The sequence below is a fragment of the Neopelma chrysocephalum genome, unplaced genomic scaffold (genome assembly GCF_003984885.1).
Source record: "Neopelma chrysocephalum unplaced genomic scaffold, ASM398488v2 Primary Assembly neopelma1_133, whole genome shotgun sequence".
Lineage (NCBI taxonomy): Eukaryota > Metazoa > Chordata > Aves > Passeriformes > Pipridae > Neopelma > Neopelma chrysocephalum.
In genome coordinates this window covers 1102522-1128538 of record NW_020897795.1, presented here as the reverse complement: position 1 = coordinate 1128538, position 26017 = coordinate 1102522, and the positions used below count along the sequence as shown (strand labels likewise).

The following is a 26017-nucleotide window of genomic DNA, read 5'->3' as shown; positions in this document are numbered from 1 at the left end:
TCAGCCATGAATCTCACATTTCTGTATACTTTTTTGGCTAAAGAAAAAAGGATTGGTAGACTGCATCCAGTGTAGCCAAAAAGCTAAAACTTGCACCTCTCCATGTGGGAGGCCTTTAAGCCAAGTTAGAATACAGGAAGCGTTACCTTTTCCTACACAAGTTAGTGAGCTCTACATTAGACAGGAACCAGAATTATTACTTCATCATACCTTCATGACTGTGTATGCCAACTGAGGAGTAGCTTCAGCTGTAAGTAAATAAAAGGGCCTCAGTCCTACTTGGCCTTCCCTGCATATAGACAATGTTCAGTCTGGTTATCTGCCATCCTCAGTAAGATCTTTTATGAAGCTACAGCGTAGCAGGTGGGAGTGCAGGCTGTGGAGGTCTGACATTAATGGAGTTCCAAAGATGACTGATACTTTATATGGTAAGGCACCCTGGAATTGAAAATCATCACCTTGTTAATTAAAGCAAGATCAAGTATTTTTCCTGAAATACCTGTTCAGAAATAAATGGATGATGCACAGGAACTGTGGGTGAAATCTCAATGTTAAAAGTATCAATGGACGGGGAGGTTCCCCTTCTGCCTGCTTTTCTACATTTAGAGCCTCAAATCCCCAAAGCTCTGATATTTCTCCCCTAAGTAGCAGCATAAGACTAGATCCAAGTAAGCTGATGTGCAGAAGGATGTCTTCCATCTCCAGGTTCTAGGTGATCAAAGGAATTAAGTCAGTATTAATGTGAGAGAGGCCTTACAGAGTCAGTATTACTGCAAACAGCACCCTTGAGCCATGGGTATCCACTGAGCAGTGGGTAACCCTGTTACCCATAATAAATGGCTCCTTTTTTACTAAAGTGAGGTACAAGCAAAGACTTTATGGGAACCTTAAGTTCAAAACTCTAAGGGAGGACTAGCATCCCCTGTGGGGTGACCAATCCCTGGAGTAACTAAATCACAAAGAAACTACAGTAACTATATCATATCAAAGGAAAAAACCCTCCAAAACCCCAAAACCAAAAAACCAAACCCAACCCCAGAACCACACCCAAATGCTGTAACAATTCCAAAGGACTCTTATCAGGCTCAGACATCATCCATTCGGTAGGAGAGCTGAAATGCTCCCCGATAGCTCACAGTAGCTGTTACTAGCAGGTAACAACTGATAACAACTATCTATTGCTGTGGAGTAATCTGGAGTCTTCACTTCTTACCTTCTGCATGTAGACCCTAAATAAAGAGGTGGGAGCTTGCACTTACCGACACAAAAAGCCCCAAACCAAACAAAAATCCCTGAGGCCTTTCCATGTAGTTCACACTAAATAAGAGTCCAATCTAATTAACTTCTTAGCACTTCAGAACAAGCACTTGAGGACACTGCCTTCTTCTCATTAGGGTTAAGTAAGCATTCATTTCTTAGAGACTTCCATGGAAACTTCTGTGAAAATACTCCTTTTTTTATGTGAACTAAATTCTTGCCAGGCACAAGAAAATCGGTTAGAATTCTTATGAATTAATGTATTTCTGCTTCTTTACAATGTAATTGTAATTACAATGCTTTTGTTAGCACCTTATAGTCCACTACTTCTACAGGCAGCTGTCAAGCAGCAAGAGGTTTCTGGTGACTGAAATTTTATTGGTTTTTTTTAATATACAGCTGAACTTTAACAAAACAAAGTTTCTTTTACAATATGCAGTTTATTTCAACTACATTATGAGAATGCCCAAGTTACTCACATCTTTAAAAAACTTAACCATCAAAAATTCTTACCTATATTAATAAATTTCATATTAAGGAAGAATTATTAAATATTTTTAGGTGGCAATATACACTTAGCAAATATTCTATAAACAGAGGTTATACCACTCTGGCTTGGAACATGAGAACTATAAAAGTTTGAAAAAATCATCTGTATATCACTTCTGCAGATCCGATATCTGCATTCAAAAGTAAAACAAGTCACATCAATTACCACTTGTTCTATGAGTATTCTATTTTAAAATATCTCTTAAAAATAAATTACTGTAACCAATGCCTAAAGTGAACAGGTGACCACCCATGTAACAAGATCAACTAAAATAAATAATTTACAATAAAAATTGTTGCTAGCACAAAATCATTATACAAAAACAATTATTGCATTTAGCTCTGCACAGAAAAAAATATCTTTTCTCATAGCAATGAGAACTGCTATAGATGCTACATCTACACTGTCATCCTCTTTTAGCTGAAAACTGTAAACAGCTAATTTTGTGCTAGAGCTGCAAAAGTATTATAATTTATTCATTTAAAAAAATATTTAGAGCAAGTTTATCTCCAACTAATACTAATTTTCTTAGAAACTTCAAATCTTAAGAATCTTCACCTAAAAATCAGTTGGCCAACTTGTAATTTCACTTTTATTTTCAGTTGGAAACACGTGCTAACTCCTCACAGATAGTATTTCTCCTTAAAAAAACAGGGAACCGAGGAAGTTCAGGATGGTTAAAGAGGTCAGAGGATTAAAGCAGGAGGTTAAGTAGCAGTGAGTTCCCCTTTTTCCTTTAAAGCTCAGGAACTTGCATGCTGTCAGGCCCACTGGAGTAGCACACCAGAAGCTACTGTTATCTAGACCTGCAAATACCAGCTGGAAATAACTCAGTCCTTTCGTACTCTTCTTTTGCGCACTGATCTCAGCGGATTATCTCCTGTACCCTCATCAGCTTCTTTCTTCTGAAAAAGAAAAATAAAATTCAGCACTAGAATTTTAAACTTATTTTAATTATTGAAGCTGGCATGCTACTTTATTACTCCACCTAAACCTCCCAGTCATGTTATCACTAAATGCAACACTGAAGTGGCAGGACATATTTTTCAACAATACCAACCTAATGAAAAAGTGGGTAGAAGACTTTTCCTTCCTATATTTAGAAGGAAGAGAATAGTACATCTAAACGGATGTCAGAAATTTGGGGTTGCCCATGTATTCACTGGTTTAAAAGTGGTGACTTTTAAATTAATTTAGCAACTTCCTCAAAGTGCATCTTATGCTAATTTTAATTTCCACTTCTGAAGCAGGAAGCATTTAAAACATTCTAACCGTCCCCTTTGGAGAGCTGCAAAGAAAGCAAGCTGTTCTTAGATGTGGTGTTCCCAGTTTAAAAGCAATAAGCTTACAGAGGAACGTAAAAAGGCTTTCCAGTGTGAACTCCATTCTCAGACAATGCATTGCTTCCTCACTTCCCTGCATCACCTAATGGCAAGCACCTCATTCAGCAGGAACAGCTCACAGAATGTGGCCCAACCTGAGTGAGGACATGGTGTACATGATGCCTCCCAACTAGGTCACCAGCTAACTCATGACAGAAGCAAGCTGTGGCCTCACTGTGCTACTGTGTAATGGCACAGACACATTCAGATCTTGTTGCTACTTTCAGAGTCCTGTGAATCCTAATAGGGTTCATCAGATACTGTATTCCTAGGTAAATGTACAAGGAAAAAAAAAACTTCCTACAGGAAGAAGAAGTACTGAGTAAGGGATAATTGATGAAAAATTTTAGTCCTGAAACAATGCAACCTCATGCAAGGTCCAGTTTCCTACAGGAGTTTTCCATGAAAAGGAGTTAACATTACATTACATAAAACAACTCCCCTAATCTGGGAAGGGACTCATTTAGGGAATGACAAGCACAACACGACCAATGGGTGGATCTAAGGCATTTCAGACACACCAGTTTCTAAATAAAGGATAATGAGTAGTTGACTGATGAGCAAGTAAAGCACAAACAAATTCCATTCTACAATGTTATTTTATGAAAAACATTTTGTGGATTATCTGGGTGACTAGATTAATCTGCACAAGAAAAATGACACTGCAGGTGCTGAATTGCAAAAGAGTGTGGTCATTTTGCTTTATTTTGGAATCCAAAAAAACCCAAAAGATAGCTGAAAGCTTAAGGTTTTTCTAGCTCTCATGAAAAGGCTATTCTGTTAGAAGCACATGTTCCAGCAATTAAGTAGCACAATAAAGACTGAGACCTAAATTTTCAAGACTAGCAATTCATTTAATAACCTGTTAAAAACTACACTCCTGTAAAAACATTTCATGTTTAGAGATCTGCATGATCACTTCTATACTATACTTGTATTCATACAGAGCATTTGAGGTGTCAAACTCAAATGAAAACACATTTCCACCTCAGGATTTGTTTTATGGCTCAAGAGAAGAAAAACACTTGTTGCAGGTAACTGGGCTTAGTTACAAGTATGATGTCAGATAACTTACCTCATTTTCTGAATCAGATTTATTTGACATACCACCTTCTTCTTGTCTTGCATCTGCAACTTCATTTTCTTCCTCATCTGCAACTTCATTTTCTTCTTCATCATCATCGATATCTTCACCACCTTCACCCTCGTCTTCTGCAGAAGAAGTTAATTTTACTTTGTAAGCAGAACTGTATTAAAAATGCACTATATCCAGACACACTAGTAAGGAAAAGAAGCCAATTTCAGTCTTAGAATGAACTGCTTGTTTAGAATAACCCATAAAAACATCTCTGTGTGACACAGTGAGTAGAATTCTCATGAATTAGTAGAAAGTGATAATTTTCAAATTTAATAATCAATTTTAACACCTCCACCTTCACCTCTTTTCACAATAGCCCCTACTCTCTTCAGACTTGTTACTGACTAAAAGGACTTGATTTACTTCACTTGAAATCCAAGTATTGTATTGGACGGTTTGGAGACCAGAGTCCAAAACAGGACAACTCAGGTATCCCAAATGTGACTGAATTCTGACTTAATTTGGAAAGTACAATATTGCAGTTATCAGTCATCCAGCAAGGGGGACACCTACATCTTAAGGCAACTCCTGTTTTCAGCAAGGAATTCTTCTGGCAATTCTTCTGTTTTGGTTGAGGGATAAGCAGCCCAGTACTTCCCCCCTTCTTATGTATTATTGCAATTCAGAAACTAGTCAGAAGAGGACTGTACTCCCCTTAGATCACTCAAGGTATGTCCAGCTTGCACTACTAGTGCACTAGTATCCTTTGAAATACTTTCTATCATGAGTAAACAAGAAATCTTACCTAAAATCTGATAGAAAGGATACACAATGGCATTCTACAACTTGACAGGCTGCCAATGAGTCAGCTACAGTAACGAAGCAGTGCTCAATTCTAGCCTTTTCAGGTCATGCCTACATCTCATAAGCACTACTTCAGTGTGGGGGGAAAAGAAAAAAAAAGAAAAAACCAAAAGAATACCCACCCACCCCAACCTCCCAATTCTTACTGCTGCATCTCAGTAAAAACTGAAGCAAAAGTATCCATATAAATTCAGGAGGTAGTCACATATAAGATGCAACTCTCCTGATTCTTGGTGATGAAAATCTAGAAATTCCAATTGAAATATTTGAGACTTCCGTAGAAGTACCAAAAAACTTCACTTGCAGTACAGCTATAAATACAACTTCCCTACCTGTTATGAACTAAGAAATCCATTTTCCCATCTGTCAATATACCTAGTACATGTCTACAATAATATCTCTCTACATTTGTTATGAAAAGGGGAAATATGACCAAAAAAATGCAGATCATGGTTTAAGAAAGATGTAGACAAAGATTTCTGTTCTAAAAATATGCTCTTAACAGAGGAGCTTGGCAGAAATTCACAAAGCCTTTGCTCATATTCTAATGAAGAGATTAGAAATGGTAAATGGCAAATCCAGCTCCTCCCCTAAGTACTAATTTCAGTGAAGGGGAAAAAACCCCAAAACAACAAAAAAACCTTCAGCCAGAACTGTAAAAGCCAGAACTAGACAACTATACTATGTAAAATTACTAATTTTAATTTAATCCAATAATAATTTAAACAGTATTTCATATAAATGAATGTATAACTTGACAAATAAGGTTCAGGCTGTGGTCCTGAAATTCCATTTTGTGGCAACATTCTTTTACTTCCTGGAATATTTTTCTAGAAGGCAAGGAATTCAAGGAGACAAAGCAGACAAGTAGACAAGTCAAGAACACACCATTCTTAGCAATGTCACAAAAATTAACAAACAGTAACAAAATAAAACAGTAAATCCCATGGACAATGCACTTCAAAAAGTAATCTGCCAGCAACTCATTCTCACTGGAGTCAAAGAAATCTCCAAGTGTTTCTGAACTTTGGTATTGTCCCACACTTTCCTTTTCTTTCTTTTTTTTTAATGGCCCCATGAAAAATGTAGATCTCAAGTCGCTCAGTATTCAACAGCTCAAACCCCATTACCTTCAACTCCAAAAAACAAAGGAGGAGATAATGACGACAAAGGAACTGTAAAAATTATAAGGAGCCAAAGTGACTAGTAGAAAATATTTATGACTACAGATACCACAGGGAGAAATCTTGGAGGAAACTCGCATCTGCACTGGATGAAAGCTGGAATCCACCAGCTTGAAGTTCTACCATCAACAAGGAAGCAGAGGGAAGAAACCAGATAGGAAAGATCATTTGCAAGTCCTGGCCCAAATTACTTCCCTTTCCCAGTACCTGAAAGACGAACCTCCCTTCCCATCTTCTTTGTATCCTTCAAAAATTTGCTTTTCATCTCCTTCATTTCTCTTCTCTCTGTAGCAAAAAGAATCAGGAAAAGGAGGCAGAAGACAAATTCTCTACTGCTTTCAGATAAGAAGAGGCAAAAGATGGAAAGATAGTGATAGAAAAAAAGAGAAGCTTTCAACCTGCAAATGTTAAAGGTGGCAGGAAGCTAAGGGAAGCTAAGCAATTCTTCTTAGAGAAAGAAACCGTGAAGTCATATGACAGCAAAGTGTAATCCTTCCCTCTGAAGCATAGAATTTACTTGAAAACCTTGGAATAGTCATACAAAAGCTAGCTAGGTTAGTTTTACTCTGTGTTCAGTTTAGTAACTAAAAGTAAAGGCCTAAAATAGAACCTGCCTTTGCAACACCAAGAACAGCTGTTCCAAGTAGAATTTTAAAAAGTTGTGGGAGCTAAACAGCATTCCTCTGCAATTGCCTGAACCTTATTTCTAACACTGAAACACACACTCTAACATGCTATTTATTAACTGATGTGTTGTAATTGATTAAATAAATTAAATTAACTGTCTTAAAGAAGAATATTGGACTTGAGGTATCTCAGCCTTGCAACAGCAGTGTATCAGGTACAAACCGCATCTATGATCTGCAACAAGATTGGGTAGAATAAAACAGAGTCTGTAACTCAGGAGCCACGACCACGTAGAGTAGAGCAAGATCAAAAGGAAAATGCAGGAAGATACAATGATTACATTACATACTAAAATTTATGCTAATGTAAAGAAGAGCATAACAAAATAACTAAATGCCTAAGTGAGGCTCTCAAATAGTGAGGCAGATAGTCAGGACTAATTTGGGGTGGCAAGCAGTGGGACAACAATTTACTTAATTCTGTCAGTACTGGCATGGGAATGGCTGATGCTAAGTGACCTTTTAAGTCATATAGACAGAAGCCATCAACACTCACAGAACTTGGTGTAAAGACACACAAACCCCACCAAGTTTCAGTCAGTAATACAAAGTGATGTCAGTACCAAGGAAAAAAAATGCCAGCCAAGAATGTCTGCTCGGTTTCTAATTATCCATGCCAGTCACTTGTCACTTGTTTGTTCTTATCAAGGAAGAATGAAGTAAGAGGTAGAACCTTTTAGAGTTCTGAAGGTAAAAATTTTCTCATGAAAGTCAAGATAACGCACTGTAAGTTAGGTGATTTGTTTTTTATTCATTGTATAAACTCAGGGAAATGCTAACAGCACATCAGAGCCATGGCTGAATAGTACCAGTAATCTTTGATACAGTAACACAAGATGATTTAGCCTTGGATGCCAAAGTACAGCTCAACCTACTGAATCATTGATTTCTCGCTTGGGCAGCAGGACAGACCTTTGCAATATGTTGCTAAAAAGCAACACAAAGGAAGCAGCAAATTTTAGTATTTCAAGTATTTTCAGGCTTTAACAAGAGCAACTAAAAATAGTGATCAACAGAAGAGTTGAAGGTACAACCCTCCCCCAGAGAAGTAAGCAGAAAGACTTATGTTAAAAGACATAAAGCTATTCCAGACACATTTTAAAGACAATGATGTAACTTTAACCACTTCAGGTACTTATATCTGAACCATTAAAATGTGTTCAATATATGAAATATTTAGAAGGAATAAAATATGCATCACTGTCTACAAAGATAAAAAAGACTGCTGGAAGCACATTCATTTCATGCAAGTGAAAAAATACTGAGTAGAGCCTTACTTTCTGCTTGTATTTATCAAAGAGTTATAAGCCATGGGATGCCACTCACTGGAGGTAACCAAAGAGGAAAAAAGACTCAGAGCAAGGCACATTTCGCATATGCTAAGATAACTGGCTGTAATTATTGGCAATGCAATCCATGAACTAGTTCTATTCATGTCTTTAACCAAACTGCAAGCTGACATGCTCATCTTACCATCCTCAGCCGTATCTTCATTTTCTTTTTCTTCATCTATTTCATCATCTTCGAACTCTTCTCTCTCTTGTTTTAATTCCCCTTTTCTATTTGGCTTAGATACATCAGTTTTTTTGAAGTCATATTCATCTGTTTTCTACAACAAATTAAAAATCTATTTACATTTCAACTCAAATTAAGAACTAAACACAACAGCCACTGTCAGCTGAGTAATACCAATGGCACATTAAAAGTGCACATTGTTGTACAGATGCTAAGAATTTTCAAATAAAGTATTAAGAATAAACTCAAATACAAATATAATAAATTTCTCTAACCTTTGCTGGCCAGCAGAACAATACACCTAGACCAACAGGGAGAGCTAAAGTCAAGATGTAAAGAACCCAGAGCCATGGGTGGTCTTCTGCAGCAGTCAGCAGTTGACTAAACATACCAGGCTGTATTAAAGAAAATAAATAATAAGTTTATGAAGTATACTCTATACATTTATATAAACCCTTCTTTACCTTTGCTTTTTAATGACTTATGGAAAAGGTACATCAGTAACTAAGGAAGTTTGAGAGACACAGTGGAATGAGGGGACTCAAAGGAATTTTTTTGCCATTGTGTGTACAAGTATAGATAAAGGTTCAGACATAAACCCAAACATTTTGGAAAAAGACAAGGTTGGGGGAGGAGATGGCTTTCCTGATGGCATGGGCAGATACGCTGTTGCTACCTGCTCATGCTGTGACAAACAGCAGCTGTCAGGAATTGGCCACATTTGCCACCAACCCATCATTTCTCTCCCAAAATTGCAGCCTGCTCTTGCCACTGAATCGAAGAAAACAGAGGACTGTTAGACAGAAACAGGAGTGCAGGCAGCCACTAGAGGGGCTCATGATCCCGTGTGGCAGGGCAGGTCCTTCCCACAACAGAGGGAAGAGATCTAGGAAAAACTGTGGTGGCTGGCTAAGTGCAGAACAAAATGTGGATGCACACATACAAACAGAACAACAGATGCAGCTCCATAAACATACATGCAACATTTTCAGAGCTGCATAATACACGTGTAAGCAGCCAAGGCCCTAAAATTATTAAACAGAAACAAACACTGGACTATTTATCCATTCCTCACGGGAGGGAAGCATCTAAAGAATATGTATCATGGATATAGCCATAAGGAAAAATGGGAGTGGGAGGGGAAAGAAAACAGAAAAAAAAAGGTCTTTGAGTGCAAGTAACTCAGCTTTCATTGGCTGTCAGGTACTGAATTTCTAGTATCACTGTGAACAGAAGAAGACTTAATATGAAGCCAACTTCTCACCAGGTGTTTAAGTAAAATGTAGTACCCTTTTAATTTCAAGAAGATATTGGTCTGGAAAAAGTAAAAAGCCACACTATCAGAGTTACTCAGCAAGATTATTAATTGCAGACAAATTAATATTCTGTCAGCATTAACTGACAGAAAATTCTTCCAACAGCACAGCTTCCTCACTACTTTCTGATATCAAGAACATAGTAAAGTTTATACCTCATTAGCACTTGCTACTAATTTCTTCAAGCCCCAGCCATCTGCTGCCCAATGATCTGCTACTTCTTTTTCTGAACAGATGATGAAGTTATCGAAGTAAATATCAGATGTCATAGACCACAGTTCTAAACCAATAGCACTGACAGTGGTCATCTTGAATGGGTGAAGATCTTCAAAATAGTCTGGGTTTGGTATTTTCCGAGGGCTCCAGATTCCCTGTTAATGGAAAAAAAATGTAATCACATTACCTATAGCTCACCAAAAAAAAAACAAGCTGTGAAAGAAATTTTAAAATAATTAGAAGTTCACAACTGTGTTAAATGCATTATTTAAAAAGACAAGCAGTAAAGTTTAACCTACACTGTTACCGGAAGTGGTAGGGAAAATTTTAGGAAAGGAAACTTCAGCCTTATGATACCTGTGCAAATTAGAGGCAAATTTTGTTTGCAAACCTGCTTAGGATCTTAAGCTCAAAGAAATCAGACTCAAGTATTCCCCAGCCATAACTAATACAAAGTAACTCTCTTTAATATGCAACTGATTACCTCTTATGTCTGGAGGGGAGGAAGGGAATTTAATTATCCAAAATTGATGCATCCTCTAAAACTGAACTAGTAAGTTCAACCTGCTTGCTGAAAGGCTTAATTTTTTGAATATAAAAAAGATCGTTTATTTAAAAGACTCATATTTAAAGCCCCAATGTAACTTAGAATACAATTCTACAGAGCATATTAAATAAATGGTACCAGTGCAAATCGTACAAAAAACAACTTTGAACAGATAAATTGTTTTAATATAGGAAGCACTACTTAAAGGAAAAAAAAAAAGCAAATTACATGCAAAAAAAATCTCAAAGTGTTTAGTGAGGCTATTCAGACTCATTCTAAAATATAAATATACTGTAAAAAAGCCTAGATAAATATACTACTTTGACTTTGCTCTTGTTCAACTCTGTACCTTTTAACAATGACCTACAATTTCGCTATTACCTGATAGTTAGGATTATCTATCATAGGTGCTCTCCATTTTCCTTTATACTTTGGGTTGTTCTTCATGGGACGCACCCACTGTCCACAACCAGGTGCAGTCTCACACTTCGGATTAGGGATCTGGGGGGCTTCCCACTCCCCATCCATTTCTTCATCCCTAGAGAGAAAAACAACCCAAAATTACAAACAACTGCTTTAAGATCAGACAGGCCCAAAACACTGGCAGTCTGAAGCTTGGGTCCATACACATTTTGCTGTAACAACCTCAGAACTCTGACCAGCTCACAGAGCTTTATCCAACAGTATAAACACCTTTTTTAAGGAGTGCTCCACTTTTTTTTTAAAGGTCACATGTTCATAACTACCACAGCATGACTGACCTCAATTACATTCCTGCACCTGCAGACAGCTTGAAACACTTCTCCATAGGATTCTTAGAGATCCCTTGAAGCCTATTATATTATGACTTCAAAACATCAACTCATACTGTAGTAAATTCTTTCAAAAGGGTCCTTCATATTCTGTTTTTGCTAATATATCTTCAGAAAACAAAAAGCAATGGACATGTTCATGTTTTTATAGAAGCGGTCCAACAAACCAACAAATATTTGGCCATTCCTTACACATTCCAACTTACCAGTCCTTTGGTTTTTTTGCATTAGGGTCTGGAACATATTCTGGTTCATCATCAAGCCATCCCTCAGGTTTAACAGCATCAGGATCTTCTATTTTGGAAGGTTCGTCTTCATCCCTTCAATTACAGACTCAGGTTAGAAAATACAGGAGCCTGACTTCGAACCAATGTTCTGTCCAGAGGACTGTAACTGGCATGGAAGGGATGATTTTCAAAGGCACAACAGAATTAGACTCACTGATCAAGAGAATTAGGCATCCAATTATCTGTTTACAAATACCTGAATTATATTTACATTGTTTCATAGTACTATTTAGTACAGAAACTGCTGACATCAACTGGCAGGTGTCAGTCAGGTCTTCCCATTGAGCTTTTCCCTACTCTTCCTGAGTTGCTGCATGAACAGCAGTTCACACGTAAGGAAGTGAAAATCACTGAATGTAAATTAAGACTACATGGTGGAAAAAACACCAGCTTCTTATTCAGGTGTAGCAATCTTAGTTATTAATTGCAACCACAGAGGGCACAAAATCAGCAAAAATAATTTTTTTATTTCTCTCCTTAGAGGATGACCAGATCCTTGTACCCACCTCAGTTATGTTTTCAAACTTCAGTGCTTTTAGTGAAACATATTCCAGTTCTCATTGGCAAACCCCAAAATAAAACCAGTCAAATCTTTCAAATATATAACCTGTATGTAAAAGGCATTGTAGAGATAAAAAATATTCTCCTTACCAGTCATCTGGTTTGACAGCATTTGGATCAGGTATTTTTGGTCTCTCATCCCAATCATCAGGCTTCTTATCACTAGGATCCTCTATTTCTTTGGAAGGGTTTACTGGAGGAACCATATTCTCAAGAAGACTTCCTTTACTGACAACTGTTTGGTCGATTAACATTTCAAATGTATCATCTGGTTTTAGCACTAAATTGAAGAAATTTGTTTTAAAGAAATAAGGAAGCCATTAACTTTATAAATATCTTTAACCAAAGCTATATAATAAGCACAGCCTTAGTCAAATAACAGCAAACAGGATCCTCCCAAGCAGAGCTGGAGACAGGCTCCTCACTTAATCTGGACACAAAACGTTGCCCTTGAGGGGATGTATAACCAGCACCAGGCTCCCCAAAATGAAACTTCTAGAAAATTCAATTGCTGAAACACATCCAGACACATTCTAAGAGATTTTTCAAAAACCTACCACTTGGCCAAAATTCTGCTGCTTTTATTTAAAAAGCACAGACAATGAAAGTCAAATCTCTGCCCCCAAAGGCATCTCTGCTACTAAATTACAATCTCACACTTGAAAGCATGGAAACACAAGAATTGTGCCAGTGACACAGCTGAAGGATCAAAGAAGTACTTTCTCTCAGATTCAAACCTCTAACAGCCATTTGTCTCAAATGCCAGACTGCAAATACAGAAAATTCTCCTCAAATGTTTAAGTATGTTAGCAAGTGTGAGTCACTGAGAAGCCAAGGTCACAGAACTGAGCAGTGTCAGACTCAGTAACAGATGCATCCAGATCCACTTCTAATAAGCACTTACAAATGGGCTCACTGGTTAACTAGTATATTCAACTCTCCACACACAACAAAGATTATTAAGTAAATGCTATTCCACTTTTATGACAGTTTTCTAAAGCTGAGTGATGAAAACCAGATTAACAGTCTTATATCTAATGAAAATCTTGCAGCCCAAAGTTTTCAACAGTATTAAAATATCCCATGAAAACCCCATATCACCTTTAGATAAAATACAAAGAACTAATTTTTAGACTTCTGTTATCAGTCACATTAGAATTACACAGCTCTGTGGAGTCTATTTGAACAATTATGAGAGAATAAATGCAATCCAAGTTTAAGTATCTCGAATTTCTAACAAACAGGCCAAATACATGAATGCATGCATTCCTTTACTATGAGATTCCTATTATCTAAAAGTAAAAGTTTGCTATGGCACACTACAGCTATCTATCTTAAAAACTCATGGCACAGCACATGAACATGCCTACTGTTATTATTAGTCCATGGAAGTTTGTAAGTACAGTTAATTTGGCTGGATTTGCAGCATGCCACAGATTAGCCCATTCTTCTCTGATTTTCTAACTTCTGAGGAAGAATAAACAAAGGGAGGGAAATGAACTGAACTTTTATCTCTGCTATACTGTTCACTGGTACAGGAAGAGTTGTCACATGAATTAAACCCAGCCCACATTCATTCACCTTCAGAGGATGTGCTGACCTATCTTTTCATGCACATTGCAGGTGTCTGTGAGAGCTCTTAACATGAGGAGGAGGGTGGTGTGTGACATGCTGCAGGTTTAACTGAATTCCTGTGAACTCTGATACCTTCCTAGAATATTGGACAGTTGTATGTCTTAATATCTTTCTCAGTAAAAATATTTTTACCATAATAAATACTGAAGGCATTAATCAATTCTTTATGCTAAAGGCTGGCCAGGGCAGATATGCTTTTTTCTATAAGTGAATATTAAACAGCAGCATCTGAAAGCCACTTTTATGTCCTGCAGTTAAGCTCAGTCATTAAACCATTTAAGCCCAGTTATTAAGTCATTTAAGGCCAAATCATTAAGCAACCACCCTTCATAATTAACAGACTATTACAAACAAAAGAGCAGACTCAATTGCAAAGCTTCAGCAGACAGAAACAAATTTTTAATTTCTCCTTTCCAATTAAAACTTGTAGGAATTAAACAATACCAAGAGTATATAGATGTGTCTTCTTGTCCAAGTAGAACTTTTTTAGATCCACGTCAGGACGTTCAGCATGCTTTTCATCATATTCTCCAGTTTTGGGATTCTTATGTCTGAAGATAAAGTGTAGTTTGTAATCTTCTCCACATTTATCTGGTCCAAACATAATAGTGTAAGGTGTTCTGTCAAAAAAGTATTCCTGTAGAAGCAAGAAAACTGAGCATGTGTTATACTGGACACTTCATGAAGTAATTTACAATAGTTCTTTTCCTTGGCATACAGCATAGTTACCTTTTTCTAAAAAATAAATGAAAAGTGGTAGGGAAAATCATGAAAGGAACTGATCAGTTCCTCTTGACTTGTTGGGTGCTCTCTGTTCTCAGGGAATGGACTAACTTCTTTAGTCTCTTCAAGGAAGAGGAATGTATTTATTTAGATGCCTTTCACAAATCAAAACACCCAAGTATCTATGTCCCTCTACAAACTTTACACTAAAAATGGAAGCAGAACTAGTTACTGTTCTTCTTATCCTTATTTTCCAATAAAGATAAAAGCCAGGATTTTAATATCCAGTATTTTATCAGTGCTTTTTTCCTTTCCACATTAAGTAACAGCAACAAACGGCCCTGAAAATATCAGATATAGTTATTCACCTTCAGAGTATGTTGCATTAATCTGTTTAGTAATGTCACTACCTTTCAACTACTTATATGTTTTCCATATTTGGAATAACCTGCTTGTGCTCTGCAGTAAAATAACTGTTTCACAAGTTATGAGTTAAGATCCTATGGCTTCTATTAATATACAAAGTCAGACTACACAGATACAGAAGTCCTTTGTCCCGGATATAAGACATCACTCAGGGAGAACCAAGCTGTTCCTCAAATGAACAACTGATAGCAAATGTTAAGCAAGAGGACATACCAGATTCAAGTCATCACTACTAGAGAGAAGTTTAATATATGCACCCCCACAGTCAATGCCTTTTTGAAAATTCACTTCGTACCTGGGCAAAGAGAAAGTTAAAAAAAAAATTCCAAGTGTGAGAAAAATACAAATTAACTTCTAATCTGCCATTCTAATTAAGAATACACAAGACTCTGTATTAGTCGCTACTGTCAAAACACTTCTATGTAAGCAAATATTACATTTCTGTCCAAAATTATTTCAAAATAGTCTAAATATCACTTTTTAACACTTACACTACAATCTTAATTAATTAATCCCTCATATTTACAATTCTAATAGCTCTGGATACGATAGGTCAATGCTATATGGAAAGCAGTATTGTTTTATAGAGGTTCACATTATTTTCTTAAGGATTTTAATAATAAAAATTAAAAAATCAGAGGCATTACTTACTGAACAATCAAAGGTTTATCATCGAAAATAAATGGTTTTGTTAGCATTGCCGATATTGCATGATGCTTTGCCACTGATTTTAACACTAATCCTCTGTCTCCAGGCACTGTGTTTTCTTTCAGCTCTTCTACTTCCCATCTTCCTAAAACACAGACACATAGAGTCTTTGAAAAAAAATGCAGGCTGAAGAAATCACAGCCTTGTTGAAAGGAAAGAGTTAACGAATAAAGACTATTAGTCCAAGCAGGGAAAAAATCTTGACATCTGACATCAAAGATATTATTTCTTGCTCTTCTCAAATTTACAGAAATCTACAAGAAAACTTAAATGTTGTAGATCTGTATCTTTAGACTGTAGTACCCTATAATAGCTAGGGGAACATAAAATATTTCTCCAGATTTTAGATTTACTCCTACCATCATCACATAAAAAGCATCAGTCACAAGGCACTGCGTAAGCCGGAGACCTGCATCATTCTTTCTCTTCTGCTTATACAGAATTAGAATCTTTTGGGTCAAATCTAATCACAGGGCAGATCAAATTCCCCCCCAAGCCTTTCCAAGAATTATCAGGTTTGATCTTAAAGGCAAACAAACACGCCCGCAGCTTTAAAAATAGATTATATACTTATATATTCTCCAAGTTTGGTAGAGATACAGTTGAATACGCATCTGGCCAATATTCAAAGAACAAGATTTCTAAAAGGGCAGTTATATTTTCTCAGAGATTAACAGCACCAGATTCACTGGCTTTTTTTCCAGGAATGAACACAGCACAAAAAAACTACTTTTACAATTCACTGTAATCTGAAAAATGCCTGTGTCAATGTGAAAATGAAGAAAAAAGGTCATGAGTTCTTCAGCATGTATTTTAGAGAAGATTCATAAAATTGTGAAATGCCAATGAAACAGCTATTTACTTTTATTCAACTGAAGTGCAATATGTGTAGAGTTGTTAAGGAAGGGCAGGTATGTACATAAAAAAAAATTCTTAGTTTGTTCTAGTCTGCTAAACAGGAGAGAGGAAAATTCCCTCCTCTTCAATAGTGTTCCTTCATGGAAACTAAGGCCAAGCAATAACACTGGGCAAAACAACAAGCCTGAAAAAACAAACGATGGAAAAATAGTTCCAAAATGTGTTTTTACCACTGACCTTATTAAATGTTGAATTTTCTGAGTGACTTCAACCAAAAACAACTTTCTGACAATAAAGACAATTTCTATCTAATATGAGGCTGAGTAATCAGGGAGACATCAGTTCTTATAAGCATCTCATCTGTACGGATATGTCCTCTGCAAATTCTTAATTTTACCAGTTATTTCTGGTAACTGCTAAACCTAAAAACATCTGTTCTGCACACCAAAGTCCTGCAAGTTATGTTTGCTTACCACTTTCTATTAACATTAACTGATTTCATTTGACATAAGAACAGTAGGAAATATTTTTCTTTTGTAGCAGAAACTTTTTCTGTTCTCTCCACTCCCTCTTGAATTAAATAAATTTGGACTCCAAAATTATGGCCACAAATCACACATCTGTCAAACAGCCTAGAATTACATTTAAGCAGCCAGTTATAGACTAGGAACTGACAAGTCAAGTGCCAACTCCAATAATTAAACCAGCAAAACAACCTTTTCATGATTGCTTTCCAAATTTGTTTTAGACTACTGTAAGGCTAAACTGTACAAGAACCACAGGAGAGCCCTGTATTCAAGCAAAGGCAATCTGAAGAAGTATTTTAAAGAAAAACATCATTCCATTTAACTTTCTTGTTTCAAAGGCTATACCAAGAGACCAAGCCATGAATCAGTTGGAGAGACAGAGCAAGATGGAACGTGCTGCTTTAGAAACCTGTTTAACAGCCGACATTGAAGTGGTGAATCTCTCTGACACAATTTCAAAGAAGACAGTTCTCAAGAAGCAATATTCATAAACAATCGATACTGAATATTCAGATGCCAGAGTGTATTCTAGTATCATCCATTGCAATAGATTGTTGGGATGACCAAAAAAGTTATCCTCACACTAAGTGTGAGGACGAGCAACATTTGGCATTTAAGTTTCAGGGTAACAGTCATTATACAAACTAATATTTTTGACCTGTCTCATCTAGATTTTCAAAGATAAGTTCTGTGTAAAGGGTAGTTATTTCTCAAAGAGCAACAAAACGTCACAAACCATACAGTGGAGGTAAACATTAAAACTGCTCACCATCATATTTAGCAATGTTATCATCTATGTCTTCTTTCTTAGTTTTAGACAATACCCACCTAAAACAAAAAGTGTACTGGTCATTGAACAATCTATGCAAAGCTCTATTATTAAACAAGCACAGGAAAAACAGCTTTTGCTTCTAGACTGTGAACCTGTAATAATGATTTTGACAGTCAGCATCATGGAACTGTGTGTTCTTCAAAGAATATGAAAAGAAAAATCATAAGTAGATTAGTCTAATATGGCATTTCGAAATATTTCCTAAAAAAGCAAATGAATATACAATTAAAACTCTAAAGTAATTCAATTCCCGAATTATTTAATTCTGAATAGACTTCAGTTTTATATACAAGCTGAGTTTGGCAGAATGTAAGAATATTATATCAGCATACAATGCACAAAATACAGGGAAAACAGCAAGTTTCAAGTATAAAACCTTCACTATGACAAGGAAAGAAAAAAATCACCCAAAGGAACCTTTACTTTATCTGACAGTAACAGTACACCTGCATAGCAGAGGACAAAAGGGAATGTTAAGTGTCTAAAAGACAAATGCAATTATACACTGAACAGATTCCAAGTGTTCTGCACACAGAGGTTCCAACAGGGTAAACACACTCCTGATCAACTTGATACTATGAGCAAGGCAATCAGCTTATCAAATTGAGGTTACCAAAAAAGACATGGACAGTCTACACACAAAGTGTTCATTTGGAGAGGAAAAAATGGAAAAGGGCAGCCCACCCCCATGTGGACATAGAGTGGTTCTATCCTGAGCCATGCACAGGAATATCTTAGGCCAACAGTGGTGCTGAACTCTTCATTGTATCAACTACAATACTACATTCTCATCATTAATTCTGTAAAGAACTATTTTCATTCAGTCTGAACTATTGTCTGCATGGAGTATTTCAAGGATGAATACTTTATCTTTTCTGCTGGAATTTCATTCACATTTGTTCACTGTTAACAGAAATGCTGGAAAAACTTCCCAGTATAAATAGCAAACTAGATCCTTGGCCTACCAGGACAGAGACCAACAAGGAAATAAAACATCTCTACAAGTCGCACAAAAGATTTGCAAGAGCCATTCCCAAAAAAGCTACTCTATTCTGGTGATTTACCTAGTCAATTCATGTGCAGGCTTTTCCACAGTTTTAGGGAAGAAAGGCAACATGCTGCTTACTTTTTCATAAATCTTTCTTCCATATATGTTACTTTTATGTAAGTTGTGTACAGCTAGACCAAAAAATCCCAAGCATTGTAGCTAAAGCTCTGAATATTAGATTTAGTAGGAAGACAAGCTAATCTTTGAACAGATCCCAAAAAGCTAGAAATTGGGATGAATGCTATCATTTGAGTATCCCAGTTAAGCCTCTGCATTTGTTAATCAAGGTTTTCAGTGGTTTGTTTCATTTTTTTAACCATTATCACCTCTTTCATTTAATAATTTTTCCTGTCATCTTGGGTACTGCCTTTGCACTTAACATTTAGAAGTGACCACATCACTAAGACAAGTGATAAACTGAAGACTGGAGCTTGCTAACTTATTTTTCTTCTCTCTTTGGTCTAAATATGTAAGAAAATAAGAAAATATGAAAGAACATAATATGAGTAATAACAGACTAATGTTCAGTGGTCTGTAACTCTACAGAAGAGAACAGTTCAGAAACAACTGGAAAAAGGGAGTAAGATTCAATCCTACAAAAGTTACTGGTGTCTGCTACCATGTTATTTTGTCTACAGTCCAAATCATGCACCCTCAATAGACATGTCTTATGATGTATAATCTCACTCCAACAATAGTTGGATCTCAGTTTTCCCACAGGAAGCAAAAAACTGGCAGCTTTAAGTTCTACCAAATGAAGATACCACATTGCATCTCCTGGGTCTTCCCAGGAGTTAGTTTTTTTTCCGTCAATTTTAGTAACATATGAAAACACCTTTTTTTTTGATTATTCACAAATCAAGAGATAGCTGTTGTGCTCAACAGCATCAAAGTGTACAGGAAAATAAATGCCAATAATAAGACTTGATTTTTCATTAGAAACAGAGACTTCCATTCATATTTTAAAAGCTGTTCTCATAGCAAGAAAGTACTCTAATATCACACCAGCTCTTACTAAAGAGATTTCAACCATATTCAGATACTACCTGGATGCACAATCACTTATCTTGAGCCAGTGACAGCATGCTGACCTGGCTTGATTCTTTTTTCATTTTAGAAAAGAGAACTCAGCAATCATATAGACCGAATTTACATGGTAAGCATTTGACTTGTCCTTGATTTTTTACACCCTTTACATCTGTGGTAGAAAGAGGACTGAATGCCAGATTGTTTTCCAACCAAAAGCAGTAAGTCTATTCCAGAAATAGAAAGTAATAAATACATTCTTTTTTATTGACAGTGCATTGGTGGCAACTGACTGCAGCTCAAAAGACACAGAATTTCACTGAACATCACAAGTCACTTAGTAGCAATTACATCCAACATTGCCACACTGTTGTAAAAACACTTCCAAGATACAGACAACACAAAAATTTCTGGCTTGAGAATTGTTGAGATAAACCTGAACATTGTTCTAAAATTTCATTACAGTAAGGACTACCTAGGAACAACACTTCAGTATTCTCATAAATACCTAACTCCTCTTGAGTATGGGAAGTGATAAAATAAATTAATAAAAAATCTGCTTAAAAAGTCTTTTCCAATAGAGATTTTATCTATAATGGTGAAGGTGCTGCCTTTTTACACATACCTAAGATCATGTGAAAAGGAAGAAAGGGCTTGCTACTGAAGTGTAATGCACTGAAGTGTAATGCTACTGAAGCACTCTGCACTTCACCTTTCAGCTAGTTAAACTTAACTGGCTAAATCTTCATATTATTTTTCTTAATGTCCACAAACCCGGAGTTTATTAAAAACTTCCTAAAAACACACAAAAAAATAGCAACATATTTGAAATGTTAAAGGTCCATCTTAACATTATGATGTATCTGGAGCAAGCATTAACAGCCTACCCAATTCTAACCCCTGCAAAAATTAATTTTTATAAGGATACTAGTTGAAAACTGAATACAAAATAAGTCCTACCACTGTAATTTAAATTGGTGAAAGTAAAAGTTTATCCTTTTAAGGCATAAGCTTACCCAGACAATCCTCCATCAAAGGTTTCTGTAAAATACACTTCCCCGGTTGGCTTTGGAGTCTGGTACACAACCTAAGAGACAAGTACAGATACATGTTCTAACATAAATTACAATTTTTCATTTGAAACACATTATCATACCTCCAGAAGTAATCCACCCAGGCAGAACAACAGATTTTGTTCATCAGAAATACCTAGCAGCATAAAACCCCTTCCTCCCCACCCCTATTTCAATAGTTTGGGTGCATCCCTTGAACACTGAACAATTTCACAACTGTGAATTTTATAAGTTGTTCAAAGCTCATAACTAAACCTTTGTTACATCTTATGTATAACAAAACCCAAAAAAATTTACTGAACTCGCACCAGTTCTCTGCTTCCTCCCTACTTCTTTCTATACATGTTTTCCATTCTTCTGTTTTCCTATCTACTCAGCATATTACAATTGGGCTACACAACAGAGAGTTGAAAAAATAAGTTATTAATATTGCCTACCTCTATTTGCACCTATTTTGAAGTACAGCATAACAAAAGGAAGATTTTCTGAGAATAAAGACAGTGACAAAAGGCAGCTGTGACTGATGAAATCCAGAAACTGGTCCAAAGTCAAAATCTCAGTAAGACCAAGATGCTTTCTGCTTTCTTGTCTAGAAAAAGCATGTTAGGACTTGCAACAAAAGGTTCTGTGTCTAGATTGAAGTAAAACCTTTTTCTTGACTATCCACCACAGGCAGGAGAATTTACACTTTGGTATAAGAAAATCACTGTTTAAGTTTGCCCTACATGTCACACACAGCAACTGAAAGACTGCTGGGTTTGACACCACTCAGTTGTCAACTGCATTTTAATTTAGTCTTTTTAAAATATATTTGTCCACCAATTTCTCATAGTTATAACTATGTATCTTGTATTTAACCAGACTTAACTAAAGACTTCTGTAATCTTACCTCTATGGAAGGTTTATCTCTGTCAACTTCAGTTTCTTGGGACTGCATGTCAAAATCCTCCACTTCAACATCTGCATCCAGATTTTCTTCATTTTCAATTTCTGCAGTCACTGAGCTAATTAGCAGGACACCCAAGCACAGCCAGTCCCACTGGAAGCGCATCTTGGTTATCTGAAGAACTGAAAATTTTAAATTTTAAATATTGTTGCAAGGATATTACCAATGCTATTTTAATTTTACCCCAGACTTTTTCTACAAGAGAAAAAAACACATTAAAACAATAGGAAACAACTATCAGAAAGTGTTGTCACTATATTATTTTAGGAAAATGCTATTTCCTAATTTGATTTTTTTTTTTTACTACAAAGCCCTGACTCAGTTATTACCACAGTGATACATATCAACAGTTATCTGCAAATTTTTCTGTGGTTTTTGTATTTGATTTTTTAAAATTTTAGTTAAAAACTACAGATATTGTTAATTCATAGACCTCCTGGGCCAATTCTAGCACTTAAAATAATCTTGCCCTGAAGATTGAAAGTAATTCAGTTTATCATGGTGAACATTGAATTTTATGGTATATTTTTGAACACCTTTGCCTGGAGGGTGTCACACTTTGTTTTACCACCTTCATTTTTGTGTTTCTTAACCACTGTATTAGGATAAAAACAGTCAAAGAATTTCATATCAATACCTTCTGGGACTCCTTAGCTCCTACCTGAAGTATCATGTATTAACTAGGCACCAGACTTGCTTTTTCAGTATAAAGCTTGCCTACCTTTAGATAGTTTGTCATGCAAGTGGTCTCCTCTCCTTTTCCTAAAGCAGGTGAAGAGATACACCTTTCTTTGTCAATACATTACAGGTGTATATTATGCATAATGCAAAATGTTTTTCACTTACATGGCTGTAATTTTACTGTAATTAGCCCCATCCACTTTTGTTCCATACACAGAATAACAAGGGCATCCAAGAAACGAGACTAATACCTTTCTACACAGCTCCCTTCCAAAACTCCTGATGCTTTCACTTCGTTCACACCAAGTCTTATCACTACTTCCTGGTCCTAGCCTAGGACTTTATCCGAATTTCATTCAGTCTTCAATTAGATCTCTTACTTCTTCCTTCAAGAAGAGAAAGCTCATTTTAACCTTTGACCTTTTGATACACTTCTAAAATAATCCCAGAAACATGGAAATGTGTTATCAAGACCAACTGCAGTCATCGCTCAATTGCCAGGCAAAGATGGTTTTAAACAATCCCATCACATCCTTTATTTTTGTGAACTCTGCCAGCATTGCAGTCTTAGAATGTAAAATAAATCAAGAATTTGTGGTCTCAAAATAGAATTTCACACTACACATTTAATGGTCTTTAAAACCTACTGAACTTTCCTAATTAACACATGAAGACCTATGAAAAACTTTTCTTACTCTTTCTTCAATGTGACAATAAAACCAAACCAGAAGGATCCTCACTGTTAAAACCTCCTCAGCAGAACAAAGCAGGTTATCCCAGACTATGGCTCTCACACAAACCCCATACATGTTTACTGGCAGTTTTGCCTAAACACCGAAGACCAGTGACTTCCAAACCATCCTTCAGGCAGCTACAGCAAATAGATAATTGAAAAACCATAAATCTTGCCAGCATTTTACAGAATCACAGAATATTCTGAGTTGGAAGAGACCCACAAGGATCATCAAATCTAACTCTTAAGTGAATGGCCCATAGAGGGATAAAACCCACACCCTTGGCACTATTAGCACCATGCTCTGGCCAGCTGAGCCACCAGCTCTGAATGACCCATGAGAGAACCGGATAGAAAATCTGCATTCATAGAAACTGAGACATAGAAATCTATCCTGGAATAACTGCACTTCCAAATCAGGGTTGCCAATCTCCCTTTTTGGGATGGGCAGCTAATATTCATCTTTCTCTAGATAAACACCTTGACAATTCTGTCAGACCTGTAATTTTAAACTTAAATTTTTGCATAGCTTGGTCACTTTTTACCATGGGTACAGACAGCACTGCCACACATCAGAAGGGACATCTGAGCCAGCAGTACTACTGCTCTTGGGATCAGCAGCAGTGCTGCAACATCAGCAGAACATTGCACCTCAAGTAACGAGCTGGTTTCTGAGACACATACTAATATTTAAGAAAGACAACAGACCTAAACTGAAAACATATTCTGACTGGATATTAGAATTGTTTTCCCCCATGAGGGCAGGCAAGCAGTAGTACAGGCTGCCTAGGCTCAGTCCTTGGGGTCTTCCACACAGACCAGATAAAGCTCAGAGCAAGCTGAACTGGCCTCAGGGCTGCCCCTGCCACAGTAGAGACCTCCTGGGGTCCCTTCCCACCCGAATGATTTGATTTCCACGGATGGTTGGACGGTACAAGTAGATCAATCTTCAGACCTCTGCACTGTGACCTGCTGCACATTCTACACATGCCATTAAGGTAGTGGCACCATTGCTCCATTTTATGCAGAACTAAACAGAGATCAGGATCTTTTAGATTATTAATAACTTTTCTTTGGACTTTGAAGAGGGTCATGCCTTTTTCATGCAATTCTCAGAGCTCTGCATTCTCAAGCAGAAAGGGAATAAGTCAACCATTAACAGTCTCTCTCACTCCAAGGTCTAAAGCTCCTGCATGCGGTATCAACACATGGGCTTTCCCCAGGGCCAAACAGCAATTCCATCCAGGGCTACAAAAAGTGGAGGGTTTTTTTTCCCCCACCTCTTCTTCCATCCATAACCACGTGCTGCCTTATTACCTCCTCCAAGCTGCTGCACTGGCGTCAACCTGACCAAAAACAACATCCAGCTGCAACTGCTCCGTGAAAAGCACTCAAGAATTCTTACACAGCTTTTTATTTTCCCCTTTATTTGGTGTGAAAGCCGTACTTCCCTCCCTTGTTCGCCGAAGTGTCAAACACACCGTACTGGACTGGGTGCCCAGTATGTAACTCAGCAGCTACTCTCGCTGCAATGCTGTGCTCCTGAAGGTGCCTGCTCGAGGTGTTTTGCTGCTAAAACCTCCAGGAAGGCGTTATTTTCCAATTTAAAAAAATATTTTTTTTTTATTTAAAAATTTAAAAAAATAGAAGTTCAGGTCAACCGAGCGGCCGCTCGGCGTTCAGACAGCGCCCAGCACGAACCCGCTTTTCGGGACAACTGGCAGAGAGAGCGAGGGCCGCAGGCGCTGCGGGGCCGCGCTCCCCCTGCCCGGCGGGGCCTCGGGGCCCCAAACCCACCGCCGCCGGGGGATCACCGCGCTCCCCCCAACCCACCCTCGGGACCCGCCGCCGGCCGTGAGGGCCGAGGGGAGCGGGGTGGGGCCAGGAAACCACCGTCGCCCCCTCCCCTCGCCACACGGGGCCCACACGCACCTCCCGCCGCCGCCGCCCTCGTTACCAAGCACCGCGACGCACCGCGACGCCACTCTCTCTCCCCGGGCGCTGCCGGCGCTCCTAGCCCCGCGGCGGGCGGTTACCGGCGCTCCCGGCGTCCTCCGATCCGCGGCGGGCGGTCACCGGCGGCGGGATCAGGATGGGGAGCGGGGAACAGGAGCGGGGCCGGGCCGATGTTCCCGGCGCATCCCCGGCCGCGCACGCGCGCGGCGCCCCCGCCGCTCCCGGGGCTGCGGGAGCGCGAGCGGGAGCAGGTGCCGCCGCTCGCGCCGCGCCGCCGCGTCCCGGCCAATCGCGGCACGGGTGAGCCGAGCGCGCGTGGGGGCGCGGGAGAAGGGCAGAGAGCCGCGCCAATCAGCGGCGCCCGCCGTGAGGCGAGAGCCAATGGTGGCTCGGTGCGCGACTGGCGGCCCGCCCCTCCCGCGGCGAATCAGCCAATCGGCCGCTGCCGGGGGCCGCGCCCTCCCCTCGGCTATGGGTGCCCGTGACAGCGGCTGTACCGTCATGGCCGCGGCCAGCGCGACGGGGGGTCACACATCGTCCTGCTCCGCACGCCCCCGGCCAGCGGTCAGCCCAGAAAAAGGGCTTCTCCG

General features: G+C 38.2%; 1 protein-coding gene across 10 annotated transcripts; it reads right to left on the bottom strand.

Annotated features, from left to right (window-relative positions):
• Window positions 1–1614: 1614 nt before the first annotated feature.
• CLGN (calmegin) lies at window positions 1615–25636 on the bottom strand. 10 transcript variants are annotated; one of them, XM_027698837.1, is made up of 18 exons: window positions 25508–25636; window positions 24919–25050; window positions 22990–23124; window positions 22001–22179; window positions 21055–21125; window positions 17902–17960; window positions 15691–15832; window positions 15253–15334; window positions 14335–14527; window positions 12346–12535; window positions 11614–11727; window positions 10977–11133; window positions 9988–10203; window positions 8792–8911; window positions 8475–8610; window positions 6523–6600; window positions 4265–4401; window positions 1615–2712 (listed from the first exon to the last, which is right to left on the bottom strand). In XM_027698837.1, exons 4-18 carry the CDS (start codon window positions 22160–22162, stop codon window positions 2638–2640), a joined length of 1932 nt encoding a protein of 643 aa, XP_027554638.1. In that variant the 5' UTR covers window positions 22163–22179; window positions 22990–23124; window positions 24919–25050; window positions 25508–25636; the 3' UTR covers window positions 1615–2637. The 10 variants fall into 10 exon arrangements, with proteins under 10 accessions (XP_027554638.1, XP_027554641.1, XP_027554637.1 ...); XM_027698840.1 differs by having other exon boundaries at window positions 24877–25050; window positions 25429–25631; XM_027698836.1 differs by having other exon boundaries at window positions 25429–25631.
• Window positions 25637–26017: the final 381 nt, after the last annotated feature.